At 35.8% G+C, this 22,792-nt stretch overlaps 1 protein-coding gene across 8 annotated transcripts in view; it reads right to left on the bottom strand.

The window, feature by feature from the left end:
- The window catches only part of ANKRD26 (ankyrin repeat domain containing 26), a 73,948-nt gene that overhangs the window by 9,926 nt on the left and 41,230 nt on the right, over positions 1 to 22,792 (bottom strand). For 5 of the 8 annotated variants that reach the window (XM_045505001.2, XM_045505003.2, XM_045505002.2 and 2 more), the window contains 10 exons: positions 21,649 to 21,862; positions 20,304 to 20,487; positions 19,544 to 19,711; positions 17,220 to 18,176; positions 15,622 to 15,774; positions 12,707 to 12,777; positions 12,287 to 12,380; positions 8,587 to 8,699; positions 6,809 to 6,938; positions 372 to 662 (listed from right to left, as the gene is read on the bottom strand). In XM_045505001.2, the coding sequence (XP_045360957.2) occupies positions 372 to 662; positions 6,809 to 6,938; positions 8,587 to 8,699; positions 12,287 to 12,380; positions 12,707 to 12,777; positions 15,622 to 15,774; positions 17,220 to 18,176; positions 19,544 to 19,711; positions 20,304 to 20,487; positions 21,649 to 21,862 (2,375 nt within the window). The remainder of the gene's footprint in view (positions 1 to 371; positions 663 to 6,808; positions 6,939 to 8,586; positions 8,700 to 12,286; positions 12,381 to 12,706; positions 12,778 to 15,621; positions 15,775 to 17,219; positions 18,177 to 19,543; positions 19,712 to 20,303; positions 20,488 to 21,648; positions 21,863 to 22,792) is intronic. The other 3 variants (XM_045505004.2, XM_045505005.2, XM_045505008.2) reach the window with 1 other exon arrangement.

Genomic DNA, 22,792 nt, shown 5'->3' with positions numbered 1-22,792 from the left:
ATCATGTGATAATTCAAAGAATAACAGGACCAATTTAAAATTTCAAAAATTGAACAATACAACATAAGAGTAATCCAAGAGTGTGGTACAATATTTAAATCACAATATTTTCTTTTCCTCCTAGTAGTCTTGATTTATACCAATTGGTCTTAAAATGATTCTCTAGTGAGAACTGTTCTGAAAGATCAATTTAGTGATAGTAATGATGGAAACTGAAATATTTAAAGGGAGTAACAAATGCAGACTTCCTTCCAGAAATCTACAAAAACAAACTGCTATATGGGAACTAGAGGAAGCACATAGAATGTATACATCCGAACTGTAATTCGCAGCGAAGTCAGTTAGAGCACAATACAGATCAATTTGTTCACCTGTAAAAACAGGTTGACTTCTTTTAATTTTTCTACTACATCCTGTCTTGCTCGCTCTTCAATCTCCCGTTTGTACTGCTCTACTTGACTGTGTTCCACTATATTCATTTCTAGGTGACTTTTGAGGTTCACTACTTCTTCTTCCAACTTCTTTTTATTCTTCTCTAGTTTTTCACATTTCTTTTGCATCGATTTCATAGATAATAACTCCTGTTGAAGAAGTTGATTTTCTACCTCCAGATGGAGGTATTTTGAAGATGCAGATTCCAGTTTTGCTGTAAGATCAACAATCTGCAGGAAGAAGATAAAATGGTTTGGTAATGAGGTTAGTAGACTGAGAACAGCCTAACTCAAAACCAGTACCAAATGTTGAAATAAATTCAGTTCCAATAGAATGGTATTGACATTATGGAATGGAGAAACTTGAATTACTCAGAAAATCAAGAAAAAAGTTCAAACCACCAAGAGTCACAAAAATATATTCTTCACTGTCACCATCTTTGTTATACATTTGTACTTGATTTTATACTCTTATTTTTCTGTAATTGTTTCATGTCTTTCCTATATAAAATGACCATAAGGCACCTCTTAGTAGAAAGTCTCTTACCCCTTCCTCCCCCAAGTCTTAACACTCCATGATTTTTGAAGAAGTTTTAGGGAGATCATATTGAGTCACTTAGGGGTGAGTTAATAAATGCCTCCTAAAATAAGACTTTGAAAATAAGACTTAATTAACATATCTTATAAATAAGGATTCTAATGCTATAAACCTTTCTCTGAACTACAAATATTTTATACTAGTTTGAATTGCATTCCAAGGAGCCATAATTTGCAGGGTTAAGGAGAAATCCATCTCCTAGTGTAGTGGTTTAGAAAGATGATCCATACATTTTTCTAAACAAACAAAAAAAGCCTTAATTCTTGGAATCCTTTGTTACTCTCCACAAAATAACAGAACATACTCAACAAAAACAAACAAACAAAAAACTTGCTGGAATTTCAGTGACACTGACTTGGGAAGCACTACTTTCCTTAAGATATAATGATTATTTGGTAAGACAAGGCAAGTGGATGTGGTGGTTTTAAAACATGTCTACAAATTTTTTGACACTTCTCCTGTGAAATTCCCTCCCCCAGAAATATGTACTGGCCTTGGCACATGGTTTCTAAGGGACAGAATGTGGAGGCACTGCTGTGTGATTTCTAAGGCTAAATGGCTTCTGACTTTCACTCTGTAGGGACGCTCACCCTTAGAACCCAGCCACCACGCTGTGAAGAAGCCCAGGCCACCTAGTGAGTCTTTGTACACGCAGCTGTCCCAGCTGATGGCCCCAGCTGATGGCCCCAGCGAACGTCCTTAACCAAAGCCAGCTCCAACTTCCAGACATGTGCATGAACAAGCCTTTAGATGATTCTAGTGCCCACCTGCAAGTCATCCTGTTTCATGCCAAATGGAGAAGAAATGAGCTGGCTCCACTGAGCCTTGCCTAAATGCAGATTTGTGAAGCAAGCAAATGCTGTTTTGAGCCAACGGGTTTTGAGGCGGTTTGTTATGTAACTTATTAGTAATAAATAACTGGCACAGATATTGATATTAAAAATGGGGTGCAGCCATTAAAAAGGGACCCAAAATGTGGGAATGCCTTTGAACCTGGAGGTAGGAGGAACCTGAACAGATGTAGAGAACAGTAAGAATAAAAACCTAAAGGGCTCCATAAGACTGACTGTTAGTGGAAGCCTGAGGGCCCTTGAAGGGCTGAGAGTGAAGGCTTCTAGGCCAGGGAAGAAAATGACACTGAAACTGGAGGAAATGGGACTCTCGCTACCAAACAGTAAGACTGATGAGAGAGATAAGCTAAAACAAACAAGCAAGAAGACTATTAAACATAAAGGAACCAGGACTCACTGGGTTCAAATATCTGTATCCCATTTACAGCATCTCCACGTGCCCAACTGTCACATAATCGTTAAACAGAGAAATGGCTTCTAGGCTAAGATCAAATCTAGGGTGCTGCCAGGAAAACATGGTCTAAAGATGAAGCCAAGACTTTGCTAAGACCTTGTAAAAATTTAAGGTGCTGCCTCAAATTCCTTTCAGAATCTTAAAAGCATGAGTTTTAAAGGTATCATCCCACAACAGATTCACAGGAAGCCTAAGGTGAAGCGCTTACCTCAAAAAGACTTGTGACGGTAGCTTTTCCAATGGCATGAACCCCAGTAAAATTCACAGGAAACTCAAAGTTTTAAAAGAGAACTGTGGTAGCAAAAACACTGCCTGCTAGCTTGGACTGAAAGAGACCAAGACAGTGCAAAATGAGAAGAGGCCTTTGGGTTTTTCTTAGAAGGTCTACAAGGAGGAAGCTGGCTTGAGAGAACTACTCAGCTGTAAACACACAGGTCATTGCTCATGAAAGGGACAGAACCAAGAGCTCAGAGAGGGCAGCAAAGGAGAATCCCTCCCAGGGTTAGGACTAAGTCCTAATCAAAGAGCCAGCAGCGTCAGGCTGCATTTCAGAACTGCTACGGACCTGTGTGCCTCCCATCTTCCATCTGTGAGTGAGGGAGTCCTTAGCAGTTTAGCAGAATGTTGGGTGTGTGGCGGTAAATAACCAGTCTCCTTATCCTCAAGCCTCAGCACTGAGAGGAGTGTACCCAAGGGGCTGTACTCTAGAAACCACTCCCAGGAACCTCAGCCCCACCTGGACCTGATGAAGAAGGTAAAGTAAGACCTTAGACTGGAGCCTAAGCCTAACACCACAGCGACCGAGACCTGCTCGGGGACTGAGTAGGGATAAGGGTATTTCTTATACGGAAGCAATAAAAAAAAACATTGTGGCTAGTGAGTAGATTATGCTGGTTTTTAAATGTATCCATAAGTTTTTAAAATTAATACCACAAAAAAGGTAGAATATGGCCAACCTTAAGTGACTTGCTCCTAAAGAACAGAATACAGTGAAAGTGGCACTGCGTGAACTGCAGGGCTAGGTTAGAAATGACAATTCAGCTTCTGCCTGGCTCTTAACCCTGGAACCCAGCCTAATGTGGGTAAGCTCAGGCCACAAAGACAGCTTAGGTGTTCCAGGGGAGGTGGTCCACCTGCCTGCCCCATCAGAGCTGCAGCCAACCACCAACGTCAACCATCAGACATCAGTGGATGAACCTTCAAGTGATTCCAGCCCCCCACCTTCGAGCTGCCCCAGCTGAAGTTGAGAGGAAGAGAGGCCAGCTGTCTTGGCCACACTTTTCCTAAGTGTAGATTGTGAACAAAATTAATGTTTGTGTAAGCCACTGAACTTTGGGGAGTTTGTTAGGGGAAAAACAGACAAACAGAAAAGTGGATGATAATAAGATAATAAAAAATGTAACTTAAATACAGTAGAAATTGGTTAAATGTTGAGATTGACTTATTAATGACAAACAATGCTGATGAAAAGAAGCAGATAACTAAAAGAAAGACCTAAGAACTATTGATGAAGAAGTTTTTTTAAAGTACCCTTCAATTACAATTTCTTACAAATAGGCATATATGCCTCTTTACAATTTCCCTTCAAGTTTGAGGATAAGGAAGGCTGGTAAGCAAGGAGACACAGGATTTGAAGTCTAATAGTTGAAAAACAACTAGAAATAGTTTAATTACCAAAATCAGACTTTTTATCTCATTTTAATTAACTGAAATTCTAAAAGAGACAGGCAGCTTTGAGAATTTATTAATCTAGCACTCAATCTTCATTTTCTTTTCCTCAGAGAGAAAGTAAAATACTATGGAATCATTTTTAACCTTCTCAGTAGTAAAACAAATGTAGTGTCCTTTGGCAGTATTTAAATTAAATACAATTTTCCTTTACCTTACTTAAAGCTTGTTTGTAAGGGAAGGTAAGACTGTCTCACCTTTATGTTGTATCACAAAGCTTCCCATATCATATAGATTGGATTTGAAATATTGAAATTCAAATTACTAACCTGTTATCTGTTCCTGATAAATTGATTAAACAGTATGTGATTTTTTAATAGTTGTACTCTTGAAAATTTCTCCTTGGATGGGATGAAATATTTATCCCATTAATTATGTATTAAGCTATAGAGTACAGCTAGGCATCTCTCTTTTTAAGTAAAAGAAGGCAGACACAGGGAGCTGTGTTTCCTAAGAATGCAGGATCTATGCCAAGAATAAGATTGGCACCAGTGTTATACACAAGACCCAAGTCAAAAGAGGATTTCATTGGCCTCCTCCCTCATTCCTTCCTCTTTGGAAGCGGCCCTCACTCTACCTATGGAGTGTGTATCTACTTTTACTTTAACCTGAGCACCCACCCCCACAACTTGTGGCCTTTCTCTTGCCTTTTGAAACAGCCTACACTTTATGCAGTATGTACCTCTCTAAATAAATCTACCTTTACTCAAAAAAAAAAAAAAAAAAAAAAAAAAAGATTTAATTGTGAACTGCAAGATGATGGATTAGAGACTTCCAAAGAGGAAAACTGACAGCGCAGACTTAATCTTTTGCTTCTAGCTGAAATCTATGGATGAGTCTATGAATTATAATAAGTTCAACATAATGAAGTATATTGCAGATTAAGTCAGCAGATCCCGTGACCATGATTTGATGGAAACTGGAGTGAAGGGGAGGCACTGGGTGAGAAAATAAAGGTCTGAACGGAGAGGGAAAAAAGAAATGGACTTTATCTTTGTAAGCCTACTTTCTGTCATGTCATAGAGTCAGCAAGGCATAAGCTGGCCATAGGCTCCTTCGACAAGCAGAAAATCTCCACAGAAGTAGAGTTAAAGACATTCCTCTACACTGACTTTCTATTATTATGTAAAACAACTGGTAATATGCAAGATGACTGGGAAAGAATTCTCATAAAATATGACTTGGTACTAGACATATAGATCAATGCATTATCACTGAGAATCTAAAAGAAACCCTCACACTTATGGTCAACTGATTTTCAGCAAGAATGCCAAATAACTGAATCAGACAATAATAGTCTTTTTAACAAATGGTACTGGGACAAGTGAATATCCACATGCAAAAGAACAAAATTCGACCTTCACCCCATACCATATATAAAAATTAACTCAAAATGAAAGAGCTAAAACTACAAAATCCTTAGAAGAAAACATAGGTGTGTATCTTTGTGACCGGATTTGGCACTTGTTTCTTAGATAAGACAGTAAAAGACAAAAATAGATTAACTGAACTTCATCAATATTAAAAACTGCCGTGCTTCAAAGGACACCATCAAGAAGGTGAAAAGGCAAGCTCCTGAAAAGGAGAAAACACTTGGAAATCATACATCTGATAAAAGATTTGCACCCAGGATACAAAAAGAACTCTTATGATTCAATCATAAAAGACAATCCAATTTAAAAATGGGTGAAAACCTGAAATAGACAGTTCTTCAAAAAAGATACACAGAAGGATAAAAACATGAAAAGACCCCCAACATTATTAGTTCTTAGAAAAATGCAACTCAAAACCACAGTGAGATGCCACTCCACACCTACCAGGATGGCTATGATTAAAAAGACAGCTAATGACAAGTGTTGACCAGAATGTATAGAAATTGGAACACTTACACACTTTGGATAAAAATGTAAAATGGTGTAGCCACTCTGGAAAATAGTATGACAGTTCCTCAAAAGGTTAAAGAGTGTTACCATATGACACAGCATTTCCATTCATAAGTATATTACCAAAAGAAACAAAAACATGTCCACACCAAAACTTGGACAGAAATATTCACAGCAGCATGATTAACAATAGCCAAAAAGAAAAAAAAAAAAAAAAGAAAAAAGCCAAAAAGGTCCATCAACTGATGAATAGATAAATAAAATGTGGTATGTCCAAACGATGGACTATTATTCAGCAATGCTACAAAAGAGGTGTAACTTGAAAATATTACACTAAATGGAAGAAGACAGTTACAAAGGACCCCATATTGTCTGAATCCATTGATACGAAATGTCCAGAGACAGGGAGTTCCCTAGGACCGAGAAGAGTGGGGAAGGGGAAATTGGCACAAAGTGGTGGCTAAAAGGTACAGGCTTTCTTTTTAGGGTGATGACAATGTTCTAAAATTGGTAACTGTATAACTCTTTGAATAACTAAAAGTACTGAATTGTACACTTTACATGAGTCAACTAGAAGGTATGTTCATTATATTTCAATAAAGCTGTCACCAAAAAAACAACAGATGGTTTGGGGTCAGTAATGGTGTGCTGCTCAACTGCAGATCATTAGCCAGGGTTCAAGACAAGGGAGTCAACAGTATGCCCTTTTTATAGAAAAATGATATATGGAAAAGCTGTATTTTTTACTGGTATCAAATCTAGCAAATTAATAGAAAAATCTATGTTTCACTGCTCAAAGCACTGAGTGACATATTTCCCCCCAGTTAAGTGATTTTGGGGTCCCAAAACTGATTAAAAATTACCTCATGTTTTAGCATATTAATCTGAATATCTGTTTGAATTTGATCGGTTTTGAAGTCTCCATGGAAACTAATCTCTCCACTTTCATATTCATTTAACTTCCTTCTTGTCATTTTTAAGAGTTTCTTAAATCTGTAGAAATGTATAGAACAAGTAAGTCAAGTTCTTTAAGAGTAAATATTTAATTATTATTTAAACAGATATATGTTCTATCATATAAAATAAACAAACCAATAAATTATGATCCTTTCTCATTTGTTCTAATCTAATGTTTTTTGAAAGTATAATAACTAAATTATAATCTTAGGTAAATAATATGAAGGAAAAAACCTTATGACATATATGGTAGGTAAAGGGTTAATATAATATACATATATTACATATAGAGTTCTTATAAGTAAGTTATAATATCCATTTTTAGTATATTAATATGAAACATTCTCTTATTATTAAATATTAGCTATAAACCAGAGATCAGTATCCAAAGTGAAGAAGAAGACAATAGTAACATATGAATGTTTTGAAAAGACACAAAAATACATTTTGGTACCTAGTGGATCACAGCCTACAAGAAGAAAAGAAAGCACACACAAAAAAACATCAAGGCACTTATTTAAAACAGAAAATAAAGCAAGAAAGAAAAATCTTTGGCATCTGAGTTGAGGGGGGAAAAATCCAGGCAGAGCTTTAGAAGAAAGGAAATCAGCAGAGAGAGAATGTGTAAGTCTCCTCAAGACTGTTTTAAGGGACCTAGAAATCTGGGTGAACACAATGTTAACAAGATGCAAAACAATGTAGAGAAAATTAAATGAGAGAAAAATATTGATGAGACTCAGGGAACATTTCTAAGTATAATCATCCCTTGGTATTCAAAGAGGATTGGTTCCTTCCAAGACCCCTTCACACCCTGTGAATACCAAAATCCATGAATGCTCAAGTTTCTTATATAAAATGGTGTAGTATTTGCATGCAATCTGCACAACATCCTCCTGTGTACTTTAAGTCATCTCTAGATCACTTATAGTAGCTGATATAATGTAAATAGTTGGCAATACAATGTAACTGCCATGTGAATCCTTGCCAGCCTGAGGTCAACCCAAGTTTTGCTTTCTGGAAGTCTGGGGAATTTTTTTTTTTTCCTGAGTACTTTCCATCTGAGGTTGGTGGAATCTGTGGATGCTGAGAGCTAACTGTACTCAGCAACTAAATGGAAAGGAAGCCATGGGGGTGCTTCACAGACACTGGGGAACACTTATTTTTTCTTCAATCTGGTCAAAATATGATCACTAATTTTATTATTCTTTAAGCCATACATATATTTTTGTACGTACATTTTATGACTAAAAAAAGAGGAAAGAAAATCTAAGCCCAATCAAGATAATTTTTGATATTGTTAAACAATGACACGGGTAGGTTTTTAGATGCTAAAATACTTGAGTGTTGAAGAAGAACACTACTAAAGGAAGAAAAGATTACCAAAAAGAGCAAAGATATCCTGTAGAAATAAAAATTCAAGGAAGACAATGAATAGCAGAGTGACATTACTATATGCACTGTTCTGACTGTTTCAGAAATCATTAGGGAGCAAGTGTAATATTGTGGCATTCAAAAAAGTTTCAGACTATGCTGTGAATTTCCAAAATAAACTTTTAAATAGGCTAATTTATTTAGTTATGAAAATACATACATAAAATGAATTTGCATCTAAGTTTTAATAAAATAAATCATAGTTAAATCAAACAATTAATAATTAAAATGATCTGAAATATTAAAATCTTACCCAGTAATCTCTTTTTCTAATTCACTATTTTTCTTCATTTCTTGATCCAAACTATATTCCAGAGATTGCTTTAACTCAGTTAATTTCTTTAATTGTTCCTTTTCATCCTCGGACTTTGAAAAAAATAATTTAAGAAAATTATTTTTAAAAACCTAGAGACTTCTTCTTTCTTAAAAATACTATTTCTCCCCAGGAGTGGAATTGCTGGGCCATATGGTGGTTCTACTTTTAGGTTTTTGAGAAAACTCCATAGTGTTTTCCATACTGGCTGCACCAATTCATATTCCCACCAACAGTGGACAAGGGTTCCCCTTCCTCCACATCCTTGCCAACGCTTGTTATTTGTGTTCTTTTTGCTGATGGCCATTTTTCTTACAGGTGTGATATGATATCTCACTGTGATTTTGATTTTCATTTCCCTGATATTAGTGATGTTGAGCAACTTTTCCTGTTCCTGCTGGCCATCTACATTTCCTCTTTTGGAAAAATGTCTGTTGAGTTTTTCTGCCCATATTTTAAGTGGGTTGTTTGTTTGTTTTTTAATTGAAGTACAGTTGATTTTAAATGTTGTACTAGTTTCTGGTGCACAGCATGGATGGACTTGGAGGGCATTATGCTAAGTGAAATAAGTCAGACAGAGAAAGACAAATAGTGTAAGATATGACTTACTTGTGGAGTCTAAAAAAAAATACAACAAACTAGTGACTATAACAGAAAAGAAACAGACTCATAGATGCAGAGAAGGAACTAGTGGTGACCAGTGGGGAGAAGGTAAGGGGAGGGGCAAGATGAGGTGGAGGATTAAAAGGTACAAACTATCAGGCATAAAATAAGCTACAAGGATGTATTGTACAACATGAGGAATAAAGCCAATATTTTACAAGAACTATAAATGGAGTATAACCTTTAAAAATGTGAATTATTACATATTTCTCATGAGTTCATAAGTAATATGTGTTTATAGTGAAACATAGTTTATAAACCTAATGCCAATGAGGACAGATTTTAAAAATAATGGTTTTCTTAAAACAGCTTAAGCTGATTTTTCATTTTCATCATTTCATCATTTTTCTGGAATTTAAATTGCGAAAATTTCTGTTAAAAGCAGAGGTTTTTAACACATAAAATATGAAGTGTTAATGAAATTTTTTAAGAGCAGATATATCTACATTTTAGTTTCCAAAGATGCCCTAGAAATATTTTCATCAGTAGTTCAAGATATTCCAGGTTTTGTTAAATCACTACTAAAATAATCTTTGAAAAAATTCCCATGCAATCCCCATTACATTTATGATCACGTGACTATAGGATGAGAGAAAGCCTCTCATTCTCCCAAAGCATTCTTTCATTGGTTTCAATTTCTCCATTTCTATTAACCATTTTTCTCTTTAAATACAGTTTTAGTCTTCTCTCCACTATATAAAAATGTAACTTTTTCTTGATTCTTATAGCTTTTTCTATCATCCTTTTTCTCCCCTTCCATTGGACTCTAACACTCTTCAATGCAAGGTCTCAACCACAGATTCAACTTTCTTTTTCATTAAAATCTCATTCTTCTTTTACACTAAAATCTGACTTTCAGTCTTAGAATTCCCCTTAAGAAATGCTGAGGGCCACCATGGACCTTTTTCTTTAGTCCTTATCCTGCTTTACTTCTCAGCAGCAACTGGTAACACGGCCACACCCTCCCTTTGCTCCTCTAAGCCCACCTCATGTCTAAATGACAGTAACCCTTGGTGTTCAGTCCTTGATCCTTCCTATTCCTCTCTGTAAATTCTCTGAGTTCTTTAAATACCAAGACTTCAAACCGGATTCCCTAACCTACATTTCCAGCCTTGATCCCTTTACTGAGGTCATCCGTCCTTTTTTCTCCCTTCTAATTCCTCCAAGATAATTCCTCATCTTCAGCCACACTCATGAACCATTACTTGGTGTGGATTGCCTTTGTAGCAAGCTAATCTTGGTCACTTCAGGTTTATTGTTATTGGTGTTATTTTGAGTATAGTGTGATTTTATAATCTTGGCAGGGGGCACTCTCTCCCTTAGGATGCTGACCAGCAGGCTGTGTCTTGTTTTTCTTTTATAATGCAAAAAAGTTTTTCACAAGGGTCAGGTTATCCATCTTTTGCCTTTGTTTTCTCTTGAATAATTTCCTATCCCATAGAGACCCAACCTTATGGAAGTCTTCTGACACTCTGAAAGGATGAATACTCAACCACACACTGTTTTGGAGCTTTGAGTCAACTAGAGATCTCTCTTCTTCCCAATTCAGATTCTTCTACTCAAAACTGTGTTGATCAGATATCTTAACCGAGGTCAGTCTCTGGCCTGGTGATTCATGACTTGAGAACCTTGCAGAGAAGCCAGGGCTATTGACTGAGTTGGTTAAAACCTGTCTCTCAGTAAATTTTTGATTCAGGTAGACCTTAGAGTAGCTAATAATTCTCTGTCACAATCCTAACTCATTTCTATAAAAATTACAGAAAATCCCTCACTATTTTTTTAAGTGCTTAAGCAGTTTTGGGTATTCCTACAATTTTTTTTCCACTTCTGATACCTTAATTGATATCCATTTCATGATGTAAGGGGACATCTGGCATATTCCCAGAAGAGTCCTTTTATCAACAAATTGTGTTGTCACTTGTATGAAAATTATGCTAATATAATGTGAATACTTTGTATCAAGTCTAAAGAAATAATTTTCAGTGTTTCTTCAAACACAAGAAGAACCAGTCAACAGAATGTTCTGGTTCCCCTGATAAGTATATATCTGCATGACACGGCATGAATCTAGCTACTGTAATTGAAAGAAATGAGTTGGAGGTGCGTACCTCACTGCTCCAACTCAGGGTTCACAATGCAATCTTTTGATTTTTTAACTGTAGGTAGCTTCTCCTACAAAGGAGAGTATAAATGGCAGAAGAATCCTGTTCTGCTTGGTAAACTGTTACATAGTTTTCACTCTACATCGATAAACTGGAATCTTGGATTACATATCAATCTTTTCTGAGGCTGCCTGTTAAATCTTTGAAAGGCTGATTAACTCAAGCAAATGGGAAAAAGAAATTTCTGAACTCACAATTCTAGGAGCACCTTTTCCTGTGTAAGGCCCTACTGAGCAGCCATTTCTACTTTTTAACTGGCATCTTTCTTTTTAATTTAACTCCAACAAAGGAAAAAATACATTCCTTTTAGAAAAATGCTTGGATACTGACCCAGTATTCATTCTTGATGAAGAGAACAAAATAGATTAAAAGTAATTCATTCTCAAAATCCCTCTGATGGGTTTAGATTGCAAGAGAAATTCAGAATTCTACATCAAATCATTATTCAAATTTCTGGACTCAAAGAGATACTTGTCTACCAATGTTTATAGCAGCATTATAAATAGCCAAAAAGATGGAAAAATCCAAACGTTCACTAACAGATGAATGAATAAACAAAATGCAGTATAAACTGCCTTTGGACTATCACAATCTTTTCAACTAAAATCTTACTACAAAAAGAAAATCATTAATTTTGTGAATTCAGTCAACTTCCTCTAGAAAGAGGAATTAGTAGTAGCAAGTAGTATCAATATAAATTTGATAAATACTTTTATCAGTGAGACTTTTCATATTATCTAAAATATTCTTAGCTACTACTAGTAAAGCAATTAAAATTCCTCTTCAGTATGACAGAAATTAAGAGATTGACTTACCGAATTTATACTTAACAGGTTTTTCTGAAGCTGTTCAATTTTGCCCGCTTGCTTTTTGATGGTAACTTTTAACTTGGAATTTTCCATTTCAAGCCTATAATGTATATTTTAAAATAATTATTCTAATTTTTTAAATACCACACAATTTCTGAACAAACACCTCCAGGTTCAATTACATTAAGTTCTTAAAAGTTTGAAAAGTTGATGATTTGGCAATGGTGCTCTTTTTCTAGCTGTGCTTTGTGGATAATGTGCAAAATTTAGAAATAATGGGGAGGGAGATATGCATTTCAAAACAGCTCAGAGCTGAAATTTGTACCCGGCTTCACAACTGCTTATTTACTATCATTACTGATCTAATTCTCATACTAATCTACTGCTTCCTGCTCAAGTTATTTTCTGTGCTGCTTTAAATTGTACTTTTGCAGGAGATCCTGTTTCTTCTCAGCACATCTCATGGCCTCTGCATGTTGATCTTGTGCTTCTTGCAACTGAAACAAAAGAAAAACAAAAGTTTTTAATGACTGATAATCTAGTACAAATCCACCATAATCTGTTTCATCTCTTTCATCTGCATAGTGTTTATGATTCCTTTCAGAACGTCTGTTGTTACAACAGAGAACTCGCGGCCCACAAAGCCTAAAATATTGACTATCCAGCCCTTTACAAGTCACCAATCTCTCGTCTAGCACTAAAACACAACTTTACTCATGCTTTAACTTATATTTTATCAAATACACACACAAATTTGTATATTTTGCCAAGTGGGGAAAGACACTTACCTTATGGTAAACATTTTTATTTTTGTACTGCAAGCTCCACATCAGCTCTAATTTTAAATGTTCACATATGTGAATGACCAGGGTTATTCCAGTGATTATAAAAGCTAACACTGCTTTTGGTGACAACCAGAAGTTTCATGGACTAGTTGGAGAGGCAGTGTCTATGCAGGAGCAAGAAAGCATGGGTCTGAGTCCCAATTTCCACCAGTTATTAGCTGTGTGTCCTTGAGCAAAGCACTTACATTTTCTGTCTGAGTTTCTCCATCTGTCAAATGGAGATGATCATAGCATCTATCTTACTGGGGTGCTGGGAAGATTAAATTGAGGAAAATACATAATGCACTTAGAAGAGGATGTGGCACATAGTAAGTGTTAATTTAAGTGTTTGCAACTAGCATTATTACTGTTGCTGTATTTTACTTTCTAAACAACTTGATATTTTAGGCAGGTGGCATGTCAGTGGAAGTGGTCTCCTATACAAGTCACACTGAAATCATTCTTCAGACCGTTGAAAATGGCAGTCAGTGGGGAACAGGAGGCCCAGAATATATGCCCAGCACTTCAAAAATTTTCACCAGTTCCACCAACTAGTACTTTGTTCCACTTATAGTAATTTATAACTTACTTCCTCTCTGTTCTACTCAGTGGGCAATGATCATGGGCTACAATGCAAATGGCACCTCCTGGACTGAGTAGCACATAACTTATACTACCATCAGAGGAAGGGTGAAGCCACTGGCCCGGAAATATTCCCCTATGGCTAATTCAAAGTTCTGAATCAATTCATTCCCAGCAACTGCTTATGTTGGGCTGCTCTGGCAAGTACTCTGATGAGAAGATTAAGGTTATAAACCATAGATATCAGAAAAGCAGTCCCCAGTTGGTAAAATGCTATAAATCTATTAATCCCACTTCTGGCTGCATAATAAATAAATTTAGATTTTTTTTTCATAGTGAGAGAGAAAAAAATGAGCATTTAATTGAACAAGTGCTTTCCATTTTATATTTAATTGCTTAAAATACATTTTAATAAAAGTTTTATCATATCAATATCTCCAAGAAGAATTACTGACATGGTATATAGGGTACTTAATTTTATCCCGGCAACTGTTAAGCTAAAATATTTTTAATTTATGCAAAGACAGGTGCCATGCATATCAATTAATATTCCCCTGTAGACAAATTATACTTAGAAAAGCAAGATTATCTTTCATGAAAAAAATTAGAAAAATTTTAAAAATTTTGTAAGGTTAAGGGCTAAACTGTTCTGCACAGAGTAGATGACAAGGCTGAAGAGAACAGGGTCAGTGAGAATTAGGCCAGTCAGAGAAAACTTCATGGAGGAGAGCCTGGGAGCCAGCTCTGAATGTAACAGGCTGACGGAGAAGAAATTGCAAAGGCAGAAAGGACAACACCAGCAAAGGCCAAGAAAAGGTGAAACCACGCCAGTAACTCAGAGGATAAAATCCAGCAGCAGGGAAATAAAAACATGTCCACACAGTAACTTGTAAATCAATGTTCCAAGCAGCATTATTCATAGTCAAAAAGTGGAAAGAACCCAAAGGCCCATCAACTGATGGATGGATAAATGGTTTAGCTACACAACCGAGTACTGTTTGGCAATACACAGAAATGGAAGTACTGACATGTACTATCACATGGATGAACCCTGAAGATGTTATGGCAAATGAAAAAAGCTAATCAGCAAGGATCACATACCACGTGATTCCATTTATGTGCAATACCCAGAACAGGCACATTTATAGAGGCAGAAATTAGACTGGTGGTCGCCGGGGGCTGAGGGAGACGGGGGGGCTGGGAGTGATGGCTAAGGGATGCAGGCTTTCTTTTGGGGTGATGGGAATGTTCTAAAATTGACTGTGGTGACAGTTGCACCCCTCTCTGAATATACCAGGAGATACTAAGTATACATTCTAAATGGGTGAATTATATGATATGTGAATTATATCTCAATAAAGTTTTTTTTTTTTAATCCAAAGGCAGGATCTAGATAATTTTCCAAATTCTCTACTTTGGGTGGACATACACGATCTGAACTTCTCCATGATTTTACAACATATCTGAAATGAAAAGAAAATGAAGGCAATGCCTAACTTCAACTGGTTTATATAATGACCTCTCTGCACAAGTTATTCTGAAATCTATGAAATAAATATACACAGATTCTATATCCATTCATGGAAGTGAAGATGAGACATGACAATTTTCTGGAACATTCCATGAAACATTATCCTCTGATTTTATCTGGCTTGCCTCATCGTGGTAAACTAGAGATATCACCAAAAAATACTATTTCGTAGGAAAAAAGTCAACTTCTGTGAGGAATCATGCATAATTCTCAACTTCTGTAAGGGTATGTATTATAAGAAAAAATACATAATACAAATGGCAGAATGAAAGTCAGAGTTTAAGAAATAAATGCATCATAAAGATAACAAAATTATAATGAAAATACAAAAGAAATCTGTCCATGAAAATTAGTATCCTAAGACACTTTACATTAACGGTTGACATGTTAAGTTTCATACATACTTGACTTGTGATTTGACGTAATTTCTTCTTTAAATCTTGTGCCTCGTCTTCTAAATGAGTCCGATAACGTGATGTGACCTCCAGGGAAGCCTCCGACATGGACTGCTTCTTTAGGGTGTCAGCCAGTTCTTGTTGAAGCTGTCTCACAAAGGCCTAATAAGATATTCTGTTACTGATTTTTAAGTCACCTTATTATTAAGTTATGTTAATAATAAATAATTTCAGCATATGGACATTGATTCACCTTCTTTTGGTTAAAGACACAGAAGGCATGACCCTCCTGCCTTATCAACAGTGAGTGACTTAGACAATGGATGCAGCCCCACCAGCCATTCCCTGCCCCTCCCAGGAAACGGCCAAGTTTTACCCCCACTGAAGTCTCAAAAAGAAATGCGTATGTAGGTGGGACAAGTGGTGGTAAATTCCACATTGTGGAACATTCTCCCTCTTTCTCATTAGAGGCTTAAATTTACTTCAGAGTTCTTCACATATTCAACCTGGTGCTTAAATCTTTCCAATAGATTCCTATCTCAGAATAAAAACACAGTTATTCCAGTGGCCTTTGGGGACTCTAGACAACCTGGCCTCACTCCCCCTGCCTCCCAGTCCACAGCTCCTACAGCTCCCCACCATCTCTCCCACTCACTCCATTCCTGCCACTCACCACTCCGGCCACCCCCCATCAGTCTGAAAATGAGACCCCAATGCCAAACTAATACATCACAGAGAGTGTTAGTTCCCTGTGTACTGGACAAAACTTGGATCCAAATGACAGGAAATGAGCCTTGGAATGAGAATTATGAGGAAATTATTTGTAAAAATGTTCAAAGTAAGTTATAAATAGCAGGGGGAAGATTAAGTCAAATACAGTTTTGCTAAAACTCACCACATTTGTCCCAAATTATGATTGAATGAAAAGCAGATGACTTTAACAAGTGGAAAGGTCATAATACACGATTTGAGATGGAAATATTTCCAAATTTAATTTAAAGTGACATGAATAAAAATAAAATTATACCAACTAAAAATGTATGAAAAACTACTGAAGGAAAAGTACTACAAGATGCAGCATTTACACATCGGTTCATCTGGGAAATCTTGATTTGACTGTCAAGGTGACCCACACAACTGAATCTTTCTTTTCTTTTCTTTTTTTTTTTGGTTTTGTTTGTTTGTTTTCTTTTACTTTTTTTGTTCACACAACTGAATCTTAATTTCAAAATACTTATTTTAGGTATGAATTTTTCATTTATCGGCTTCATCGTGATACTAAAATGTGGTGACAGAAAGATTAAAATTATTATCTTGGCAGTATAAGAGTAAATTACTAATACCTGCCTATATCTATTAACCACTTATAGCTTAATCTCTTAAAATTTCATAGGTGACATGGCATCTTTACTCAAAGTAAAGCACCTCTCAGGCCTAATTTTTGTTTGCTAGATACAAGATATGCTTTTAGGCTGATTTACACTCTATATATTTATAGGCTATATATTTTTTATATTCAACTAGTTTCAACATTTAGCTATCATCAGACATTATTTTGAATTTTCTTTGAGGGAGTCTGAAAATTAGTTCTCTTTCTGGATACTTACTTCTCTTTCTGCTCTCTCATTTTCACACTGATACATTCTCTCTTTTAAATGGTTGCATTCATTGATTAACTCCTTGTTTCTTTCCTCCAGCATCAGAACTTGTTTTTCACTTTCACCTTGAAGTTTTTTCACGATATCCTGAAATTGGTCTTTGATATTAATGACTGTCTTGTCTTTGCTATCGGCTTTGTTTTGAGCATCATCCAGTTGCTGTCGAAGCAACATGTTTTCACTCTGTAGCTGAGATAACCTCTCCTCTAAGGATTCCTGCTTTCCAATGTATTTACTCACTTTCCCTTGTTCGTTTTGATACAAGTGTTCAATTTCCTTCTTTTGACACTGGGCTTGGCTTAGGTCTCTCTGCACACATTCTAACACCAACGTCTTTTCTCTGAGAGCATCTCTCGTGTGATGGAGCTCAATTTCTAGGCTATTCAATCTACTTTCAGCTTTAGAAAGTTGCTGGGAAAGTACCTCATTGTTATCTTTCAGGTTAGATATATCAAAATTCATTTTGTCCTGTAAGCGAAACCACTCATCTCTTGCTCTCTGGAAGGCAAGCTCCAGGTCTCTCTTTGCTGCCTGACTTTGCTCATGATCGTGGATGGCAGCAGCCAGTCTGGAACGGTATGATTCAACTTCTGTTTCCAGTCTTTCTTTGCATTGTTTTTCATTCTCCAGTTTAGAGCTTAGCATTGTATTCTCAGCTGTCAGAACATTAAGCTGCCCATTATATTGGGATATTGTTTTTGTTAATGTTTCCTCATCCTGTTTTATTATCTTTTGAAGATCATCATTCTTTTCCTTTACGATTTCAATGTCCTCAAAATATTTATTTTCCTTTTCTTGGTTCTGATGTTTTATTGTTTCTCTTTCTAGATTCAGCATGGTAATTTCTTCCCATAACATGTAGTTTTTACACAACAGATCTTTTTCTTTTTCATGACTATGAGAAACCTAAGTAAAATAAAGGAGACTTTAGCTGGTACTCAATAAACTGGCATATCACAATTTCCTCTGAAATGAAAGACTAATCTACGTTTACACAACAAAAACTTTGCAATCAGTGGATGTCCAACTAGAAAAACTAAAGGTGGATACAAATATAAAAATTTTATACAAGCAGAAATCCCCAAAAGTTCAAAAGTATAATTGAAGACAGTGAATCCTTAAAAGTAAAAAAAATAAAAAAAATAAAAAAAATAAACCACAAGAGAATTTTAAAGAAGCTCAGAATTGGAAAGGCCTTTCTCTGAATTACAACCAACCTAGAAAACTTAAAATAAAAGATCAATAATTCTGATTACACTTAAAAATTACATCTGATATTAAACTATACAGCTCCCCACACAGTAAGAGCCTTAGCTCTGTATATATTTGGACAGATGAAATTTTCTAAAAATATTTTTTCCTGAGACTAGTCCATAAATATTCTTTCTCACATTTTTATGGTGAGTTATAAGAATTATATCTACTGATAAGTGATAAATCTAGGCATTCTACTAAGCACATCTACAAACGTTAGTTAACTCATCTAGTTATGACAATTCTGTAATAAAGAGGTTAAAGACATAAGCAAGCTGCAGGGTTTTCCCAGGTCTTCTGACTCTGCTACTCATCCTTTTACACCAAACCAAAGCTACTTGTCCAGGATAAATAAGTAACTACAAGATAAGCCCTGTATTTCACTAACGGTGAATATACTAATGTAAATAAGGTAAAATTTACAGAGCTCTTCTTAGAGAACCATGAGACTATCTGCTGCTGCAATAATATTTATTTCTTCTTCATAATGTTTATAACAGTAATAGATGTGAAACAGTGGGGAAATACAGTGAACAGTTTTATTAAAAATAAAATACAGGTCAATAAATTATCACTAAGTATAGATTATGGCATATCTATCACTGTTTTCAAAAGCTCCTTGTACTGAAATTGGATACCACATGGAGCAGAGCATTACTTTTATCACATGTAGGAGAATGACACCCAAAATACGGTCTCTGAAGTGGCCACATCTTTCCTCCTTACCATCAGTGGAAGTGATAAAGTAACCTCTCTATTCATCTACCAAGGGAGTGACATCACTGCCCAAAACTAGAATGAATGAGACCATTGTGAATGTCCCTGGTGCAGGCAAATGGATTTGAATTAAACATATTACTTTATCTGATGGACCAGAAATGCAACCCCCTGAAAAAAATATATACATCTATAGGCTTTTAAAATCCTTATACATTCTATGATGTATACTATTGGTTTTTAAAATATGTAAATATACAAATTCATATACACATATGTTTGAAAATGACTAAACAATATACCTCAGCATTCATTTCCTTATTAGCCATTTCTATCTCCTTTTGTCTGGAAAGGTGATTGGTCAGGATTTCATCTTGTAATATTCTGGCATTCTGCTCTCGAGATAGTTGCCTCTGAGTATTATTTAGCTCTTCCACAACCTGGAGACACATTTCATTAGGTTTTTGATTCTATACCATGAAAAAAAAAGTCAAAAAAAGCTTAAGAGTGGAACGTTAAAAACAAAACAAACAAAAAAAAAAACTGTTAAAAGGATGTAGTCTCTTTAAGCACAAGGATGTTTATCACACATGAATAACTCAAATTTTAACTTAAATGACAGCTAAATTTATCACAAAGCAAAAACACAGGCAGATGTAGTATTGTGAAAGAAAATTTCTTCACAAAGCATTAACCAGTTCCATCACAGTCTTAAGGCAATTTAGCCTGTATTTTAACATAAAAAAGCCACAATTAACACATGGATTGGAATTAAGACTATTACTTTGTTGAGTGGACCAAAAACACCAATCATTATGTTAATGATTAAGGTCAATTTACCTTCCATTCCTTCATTCAGAAAACAGACATAGAGCATCTATCAGATGTCAAGGATTGCAAAAAATTAGTAAATTAAGCTATAAATGTCATAGTTCATATTTAGGATGAGGTAACATTTTTCATTTGTTTTAACCCCCCAAAATGTATATTAGATCAAAGGAATATGATGAGTAATACTGATGAAACAGTGTTAGATGAAGTTTTCACCTAAGATTAACGTACCTGATTCAGATTATTCCTTGCAGTCCGCAATTCCACTTCCAGGGCTCGGAGCGTGAATTCAAGCTGCTGTTTCATTTCAACTTCTTCACTGTACTGCTCTTCTTTTCTTCTTAACTGCTCCCTAGTTTTTTCATATAATATATCAGCATTTTTCCTCTTCTCTTCCTCTTGTTTTAAAGTGAATCTGCAGGGAAATATGCTTACCTTAAAATCTGTTTTGTTAAAAAATTAAAAGTTCATTTTATCATCTCGTTCTTCACATGCTGACTTATTATCCTAATGAAATTTCTATTTTCTTGATTTTTTTTCCTTCCTAGGTCTCACATTTTTAATTCCTTACTTCAACTTCTTCATAAAGATATATATATATATACTTGAAAGATAGCAATGAAAAAACATTGTGCTACTGAGTTTCAGTCAAGAGTAACTCTAGTGAATAGTGTAGGAAAGAAATATGGAAGTTATTCAGTAAGGTTTGAGTTGAAAATTATCCTTTTCCCACAGTCATAATTACTCCTCTGTTAGGACAAGATAATTTAGTTACTAATTAAAAAGACAAGTTATTGTTTAGAAATAAGTTTTTAAGTTCATGAGAAATAAAATTTCAACTTCATGAACTATTACAGGTACTCCTAAATGATCTACAGGTTAAGGTAACATCCACAGACATCTTTTACAGAACACAGATCCACAAAGTACTATAATGCAAAACTAGGCTGGGGAGTCTAATACCTGTTCCCCTACACTTTATATGTTTCTTCTTTTGCAACACTTTGAACTTATTTTGTTGATTATTGTCTATTTAATAAATCATTTTTAAATCTCTTTTCGAACAAGGCAGGATCCATATTCAGTAATTAAACAATAAATAATAATATGTGCTTTCAGCATAGACTTCTGAACTAATCTTACCTATGTATGAGAGAGATGCTGAATAAACTAACCAGTGATCACCTTCCATCTTACTTTTTTTCCATCCATTCATATATTAAGAAGAAAACTGCACAAATTTTAAGTTTCTGCCTTGAGAAAAATGGCCATTTCATAATTCTGTAAGTGGGAATGTAAAGGAATATAAACCTTCTGGAGAACAATTGAGAAATATGGATCAAAGACTTGAGAATATATGTACGTGTGTGTGTGTGTGTGTGTGTGTGTGTGTGTGTGTGTGTGTGTGTATCTTGTATTATTTCCAAGAGTTTCATATTCCATAATACTAATGAAATTTTCTCTCCTGTAAATCCCAAAAGATAAGTTAGCAATTATAAAACCTCTCCTACATATCCACAGTATTAAAGTAAATATAAAGAGTTCAAATATTTCTTTAAAACCAAGAAATTCATACCTCAGACTGCAGAGCTCTTGTTCCCACTCCACTTTTTCATGTTCTAACTGTGATTTCAGCTCTTTGGTTTCTGACAGCTCCTTTTGTAGCCCACTAACCTTATTTTCCATTTTTTTAATTTTTCCTGTAAGTAGTTCACAGTGGTTTTTTTTAAGTTCTATTAATCTTCTGTATGAAAGAACTGCATCCTGAATTTTCAAAAAGCTAATAGAATCTGCATTAGGGAGAAAACAAAAATAGAAATAACATATATCAGTAATTTTTGTGTATAAAGGACTGTGCATTTTCACATTCACTCATCCATACATTGTACAAATGGATACTGAGCATCTCTAACATGGAAGACATTCTACTAAGCTCTTAAGATAAAACAGACATGACTCTTGGCTCCTGCATAGAAAAGAAAGTTTTATGATCACATAACAGAACTTGATCTAGATTGAGCCCAGGGAAGATTTCCCCAAGGAAGAGATGGTTACACTGAGAAATGAAGGATGAGCAGGGAGCAATTAAGCCAAGGGGGAAGAAGAGCATTGCAGACCATCTACAACACGTGCCCGAGTCCCACTGCACTCTGCTTCCAGCCGAGATGGATTAACAGGCACTGAGTGACTTGCCTCCTTGAAACTAGCAAAAACAAAACAAAGTACATTAAAAAATGATTTTCAAGACAAAGGACCTCAGGCAATGAAGGACAATGATCCCTGAAAACTCATGAAGTGAGTCTAATGCCCCCAGCTCACTGCCTTGGGAGATGACCCAGGCCACAGCACAGGGAGAGGGACCTGAGGTAGGGTCCACCAGACTCCCTGAGCAGAGCTGATGAAGCTGAGAGTCTGGTGAAACCAACATAGATTGAGATCAGAGGGGAGAAGGCTGGAGAGGAGAGAGTGGAACAGAGAAAGGACCCTGGAGATGTGCAGAGGGGCCCCCTTGGGTATTCAGCCAAGTAATAAACAGTGCATAGAGAAGTGAGAAACCATTCGAGATAGGGAGGTAACCTTCTGAAAAGAGGAAACAGTGCTTAGTGCTCATGCAGTGCCAGGAAGAGTGTCCATTTCCCGTTACCAGGTGAGAAAAACTCATAACCCAGAGGGCAATGGATAGATGGTTAAGAAAGGTCTTGCCTCAGTAGTGGGGGATA

Source organism: Camelus bactrianus, chromosome 35 (genome assembly GCF_048773025.1).
Source record: "Camelus bactrianus isolate YW-2024 breed Bactrian camel chromosome 35, ASM4877302v1, whole genome shotgun sequence".
NCBI lineage: Eukaryota > Metazoa > Chordata > Mammalia > Artiodactyla > Camelidae > Camelus > Camelus bactrianus.
Note: the sequence above shows the minus strand (reverse complement) of the source record. Positions and strands in the feature narration are given on the sequence as shown.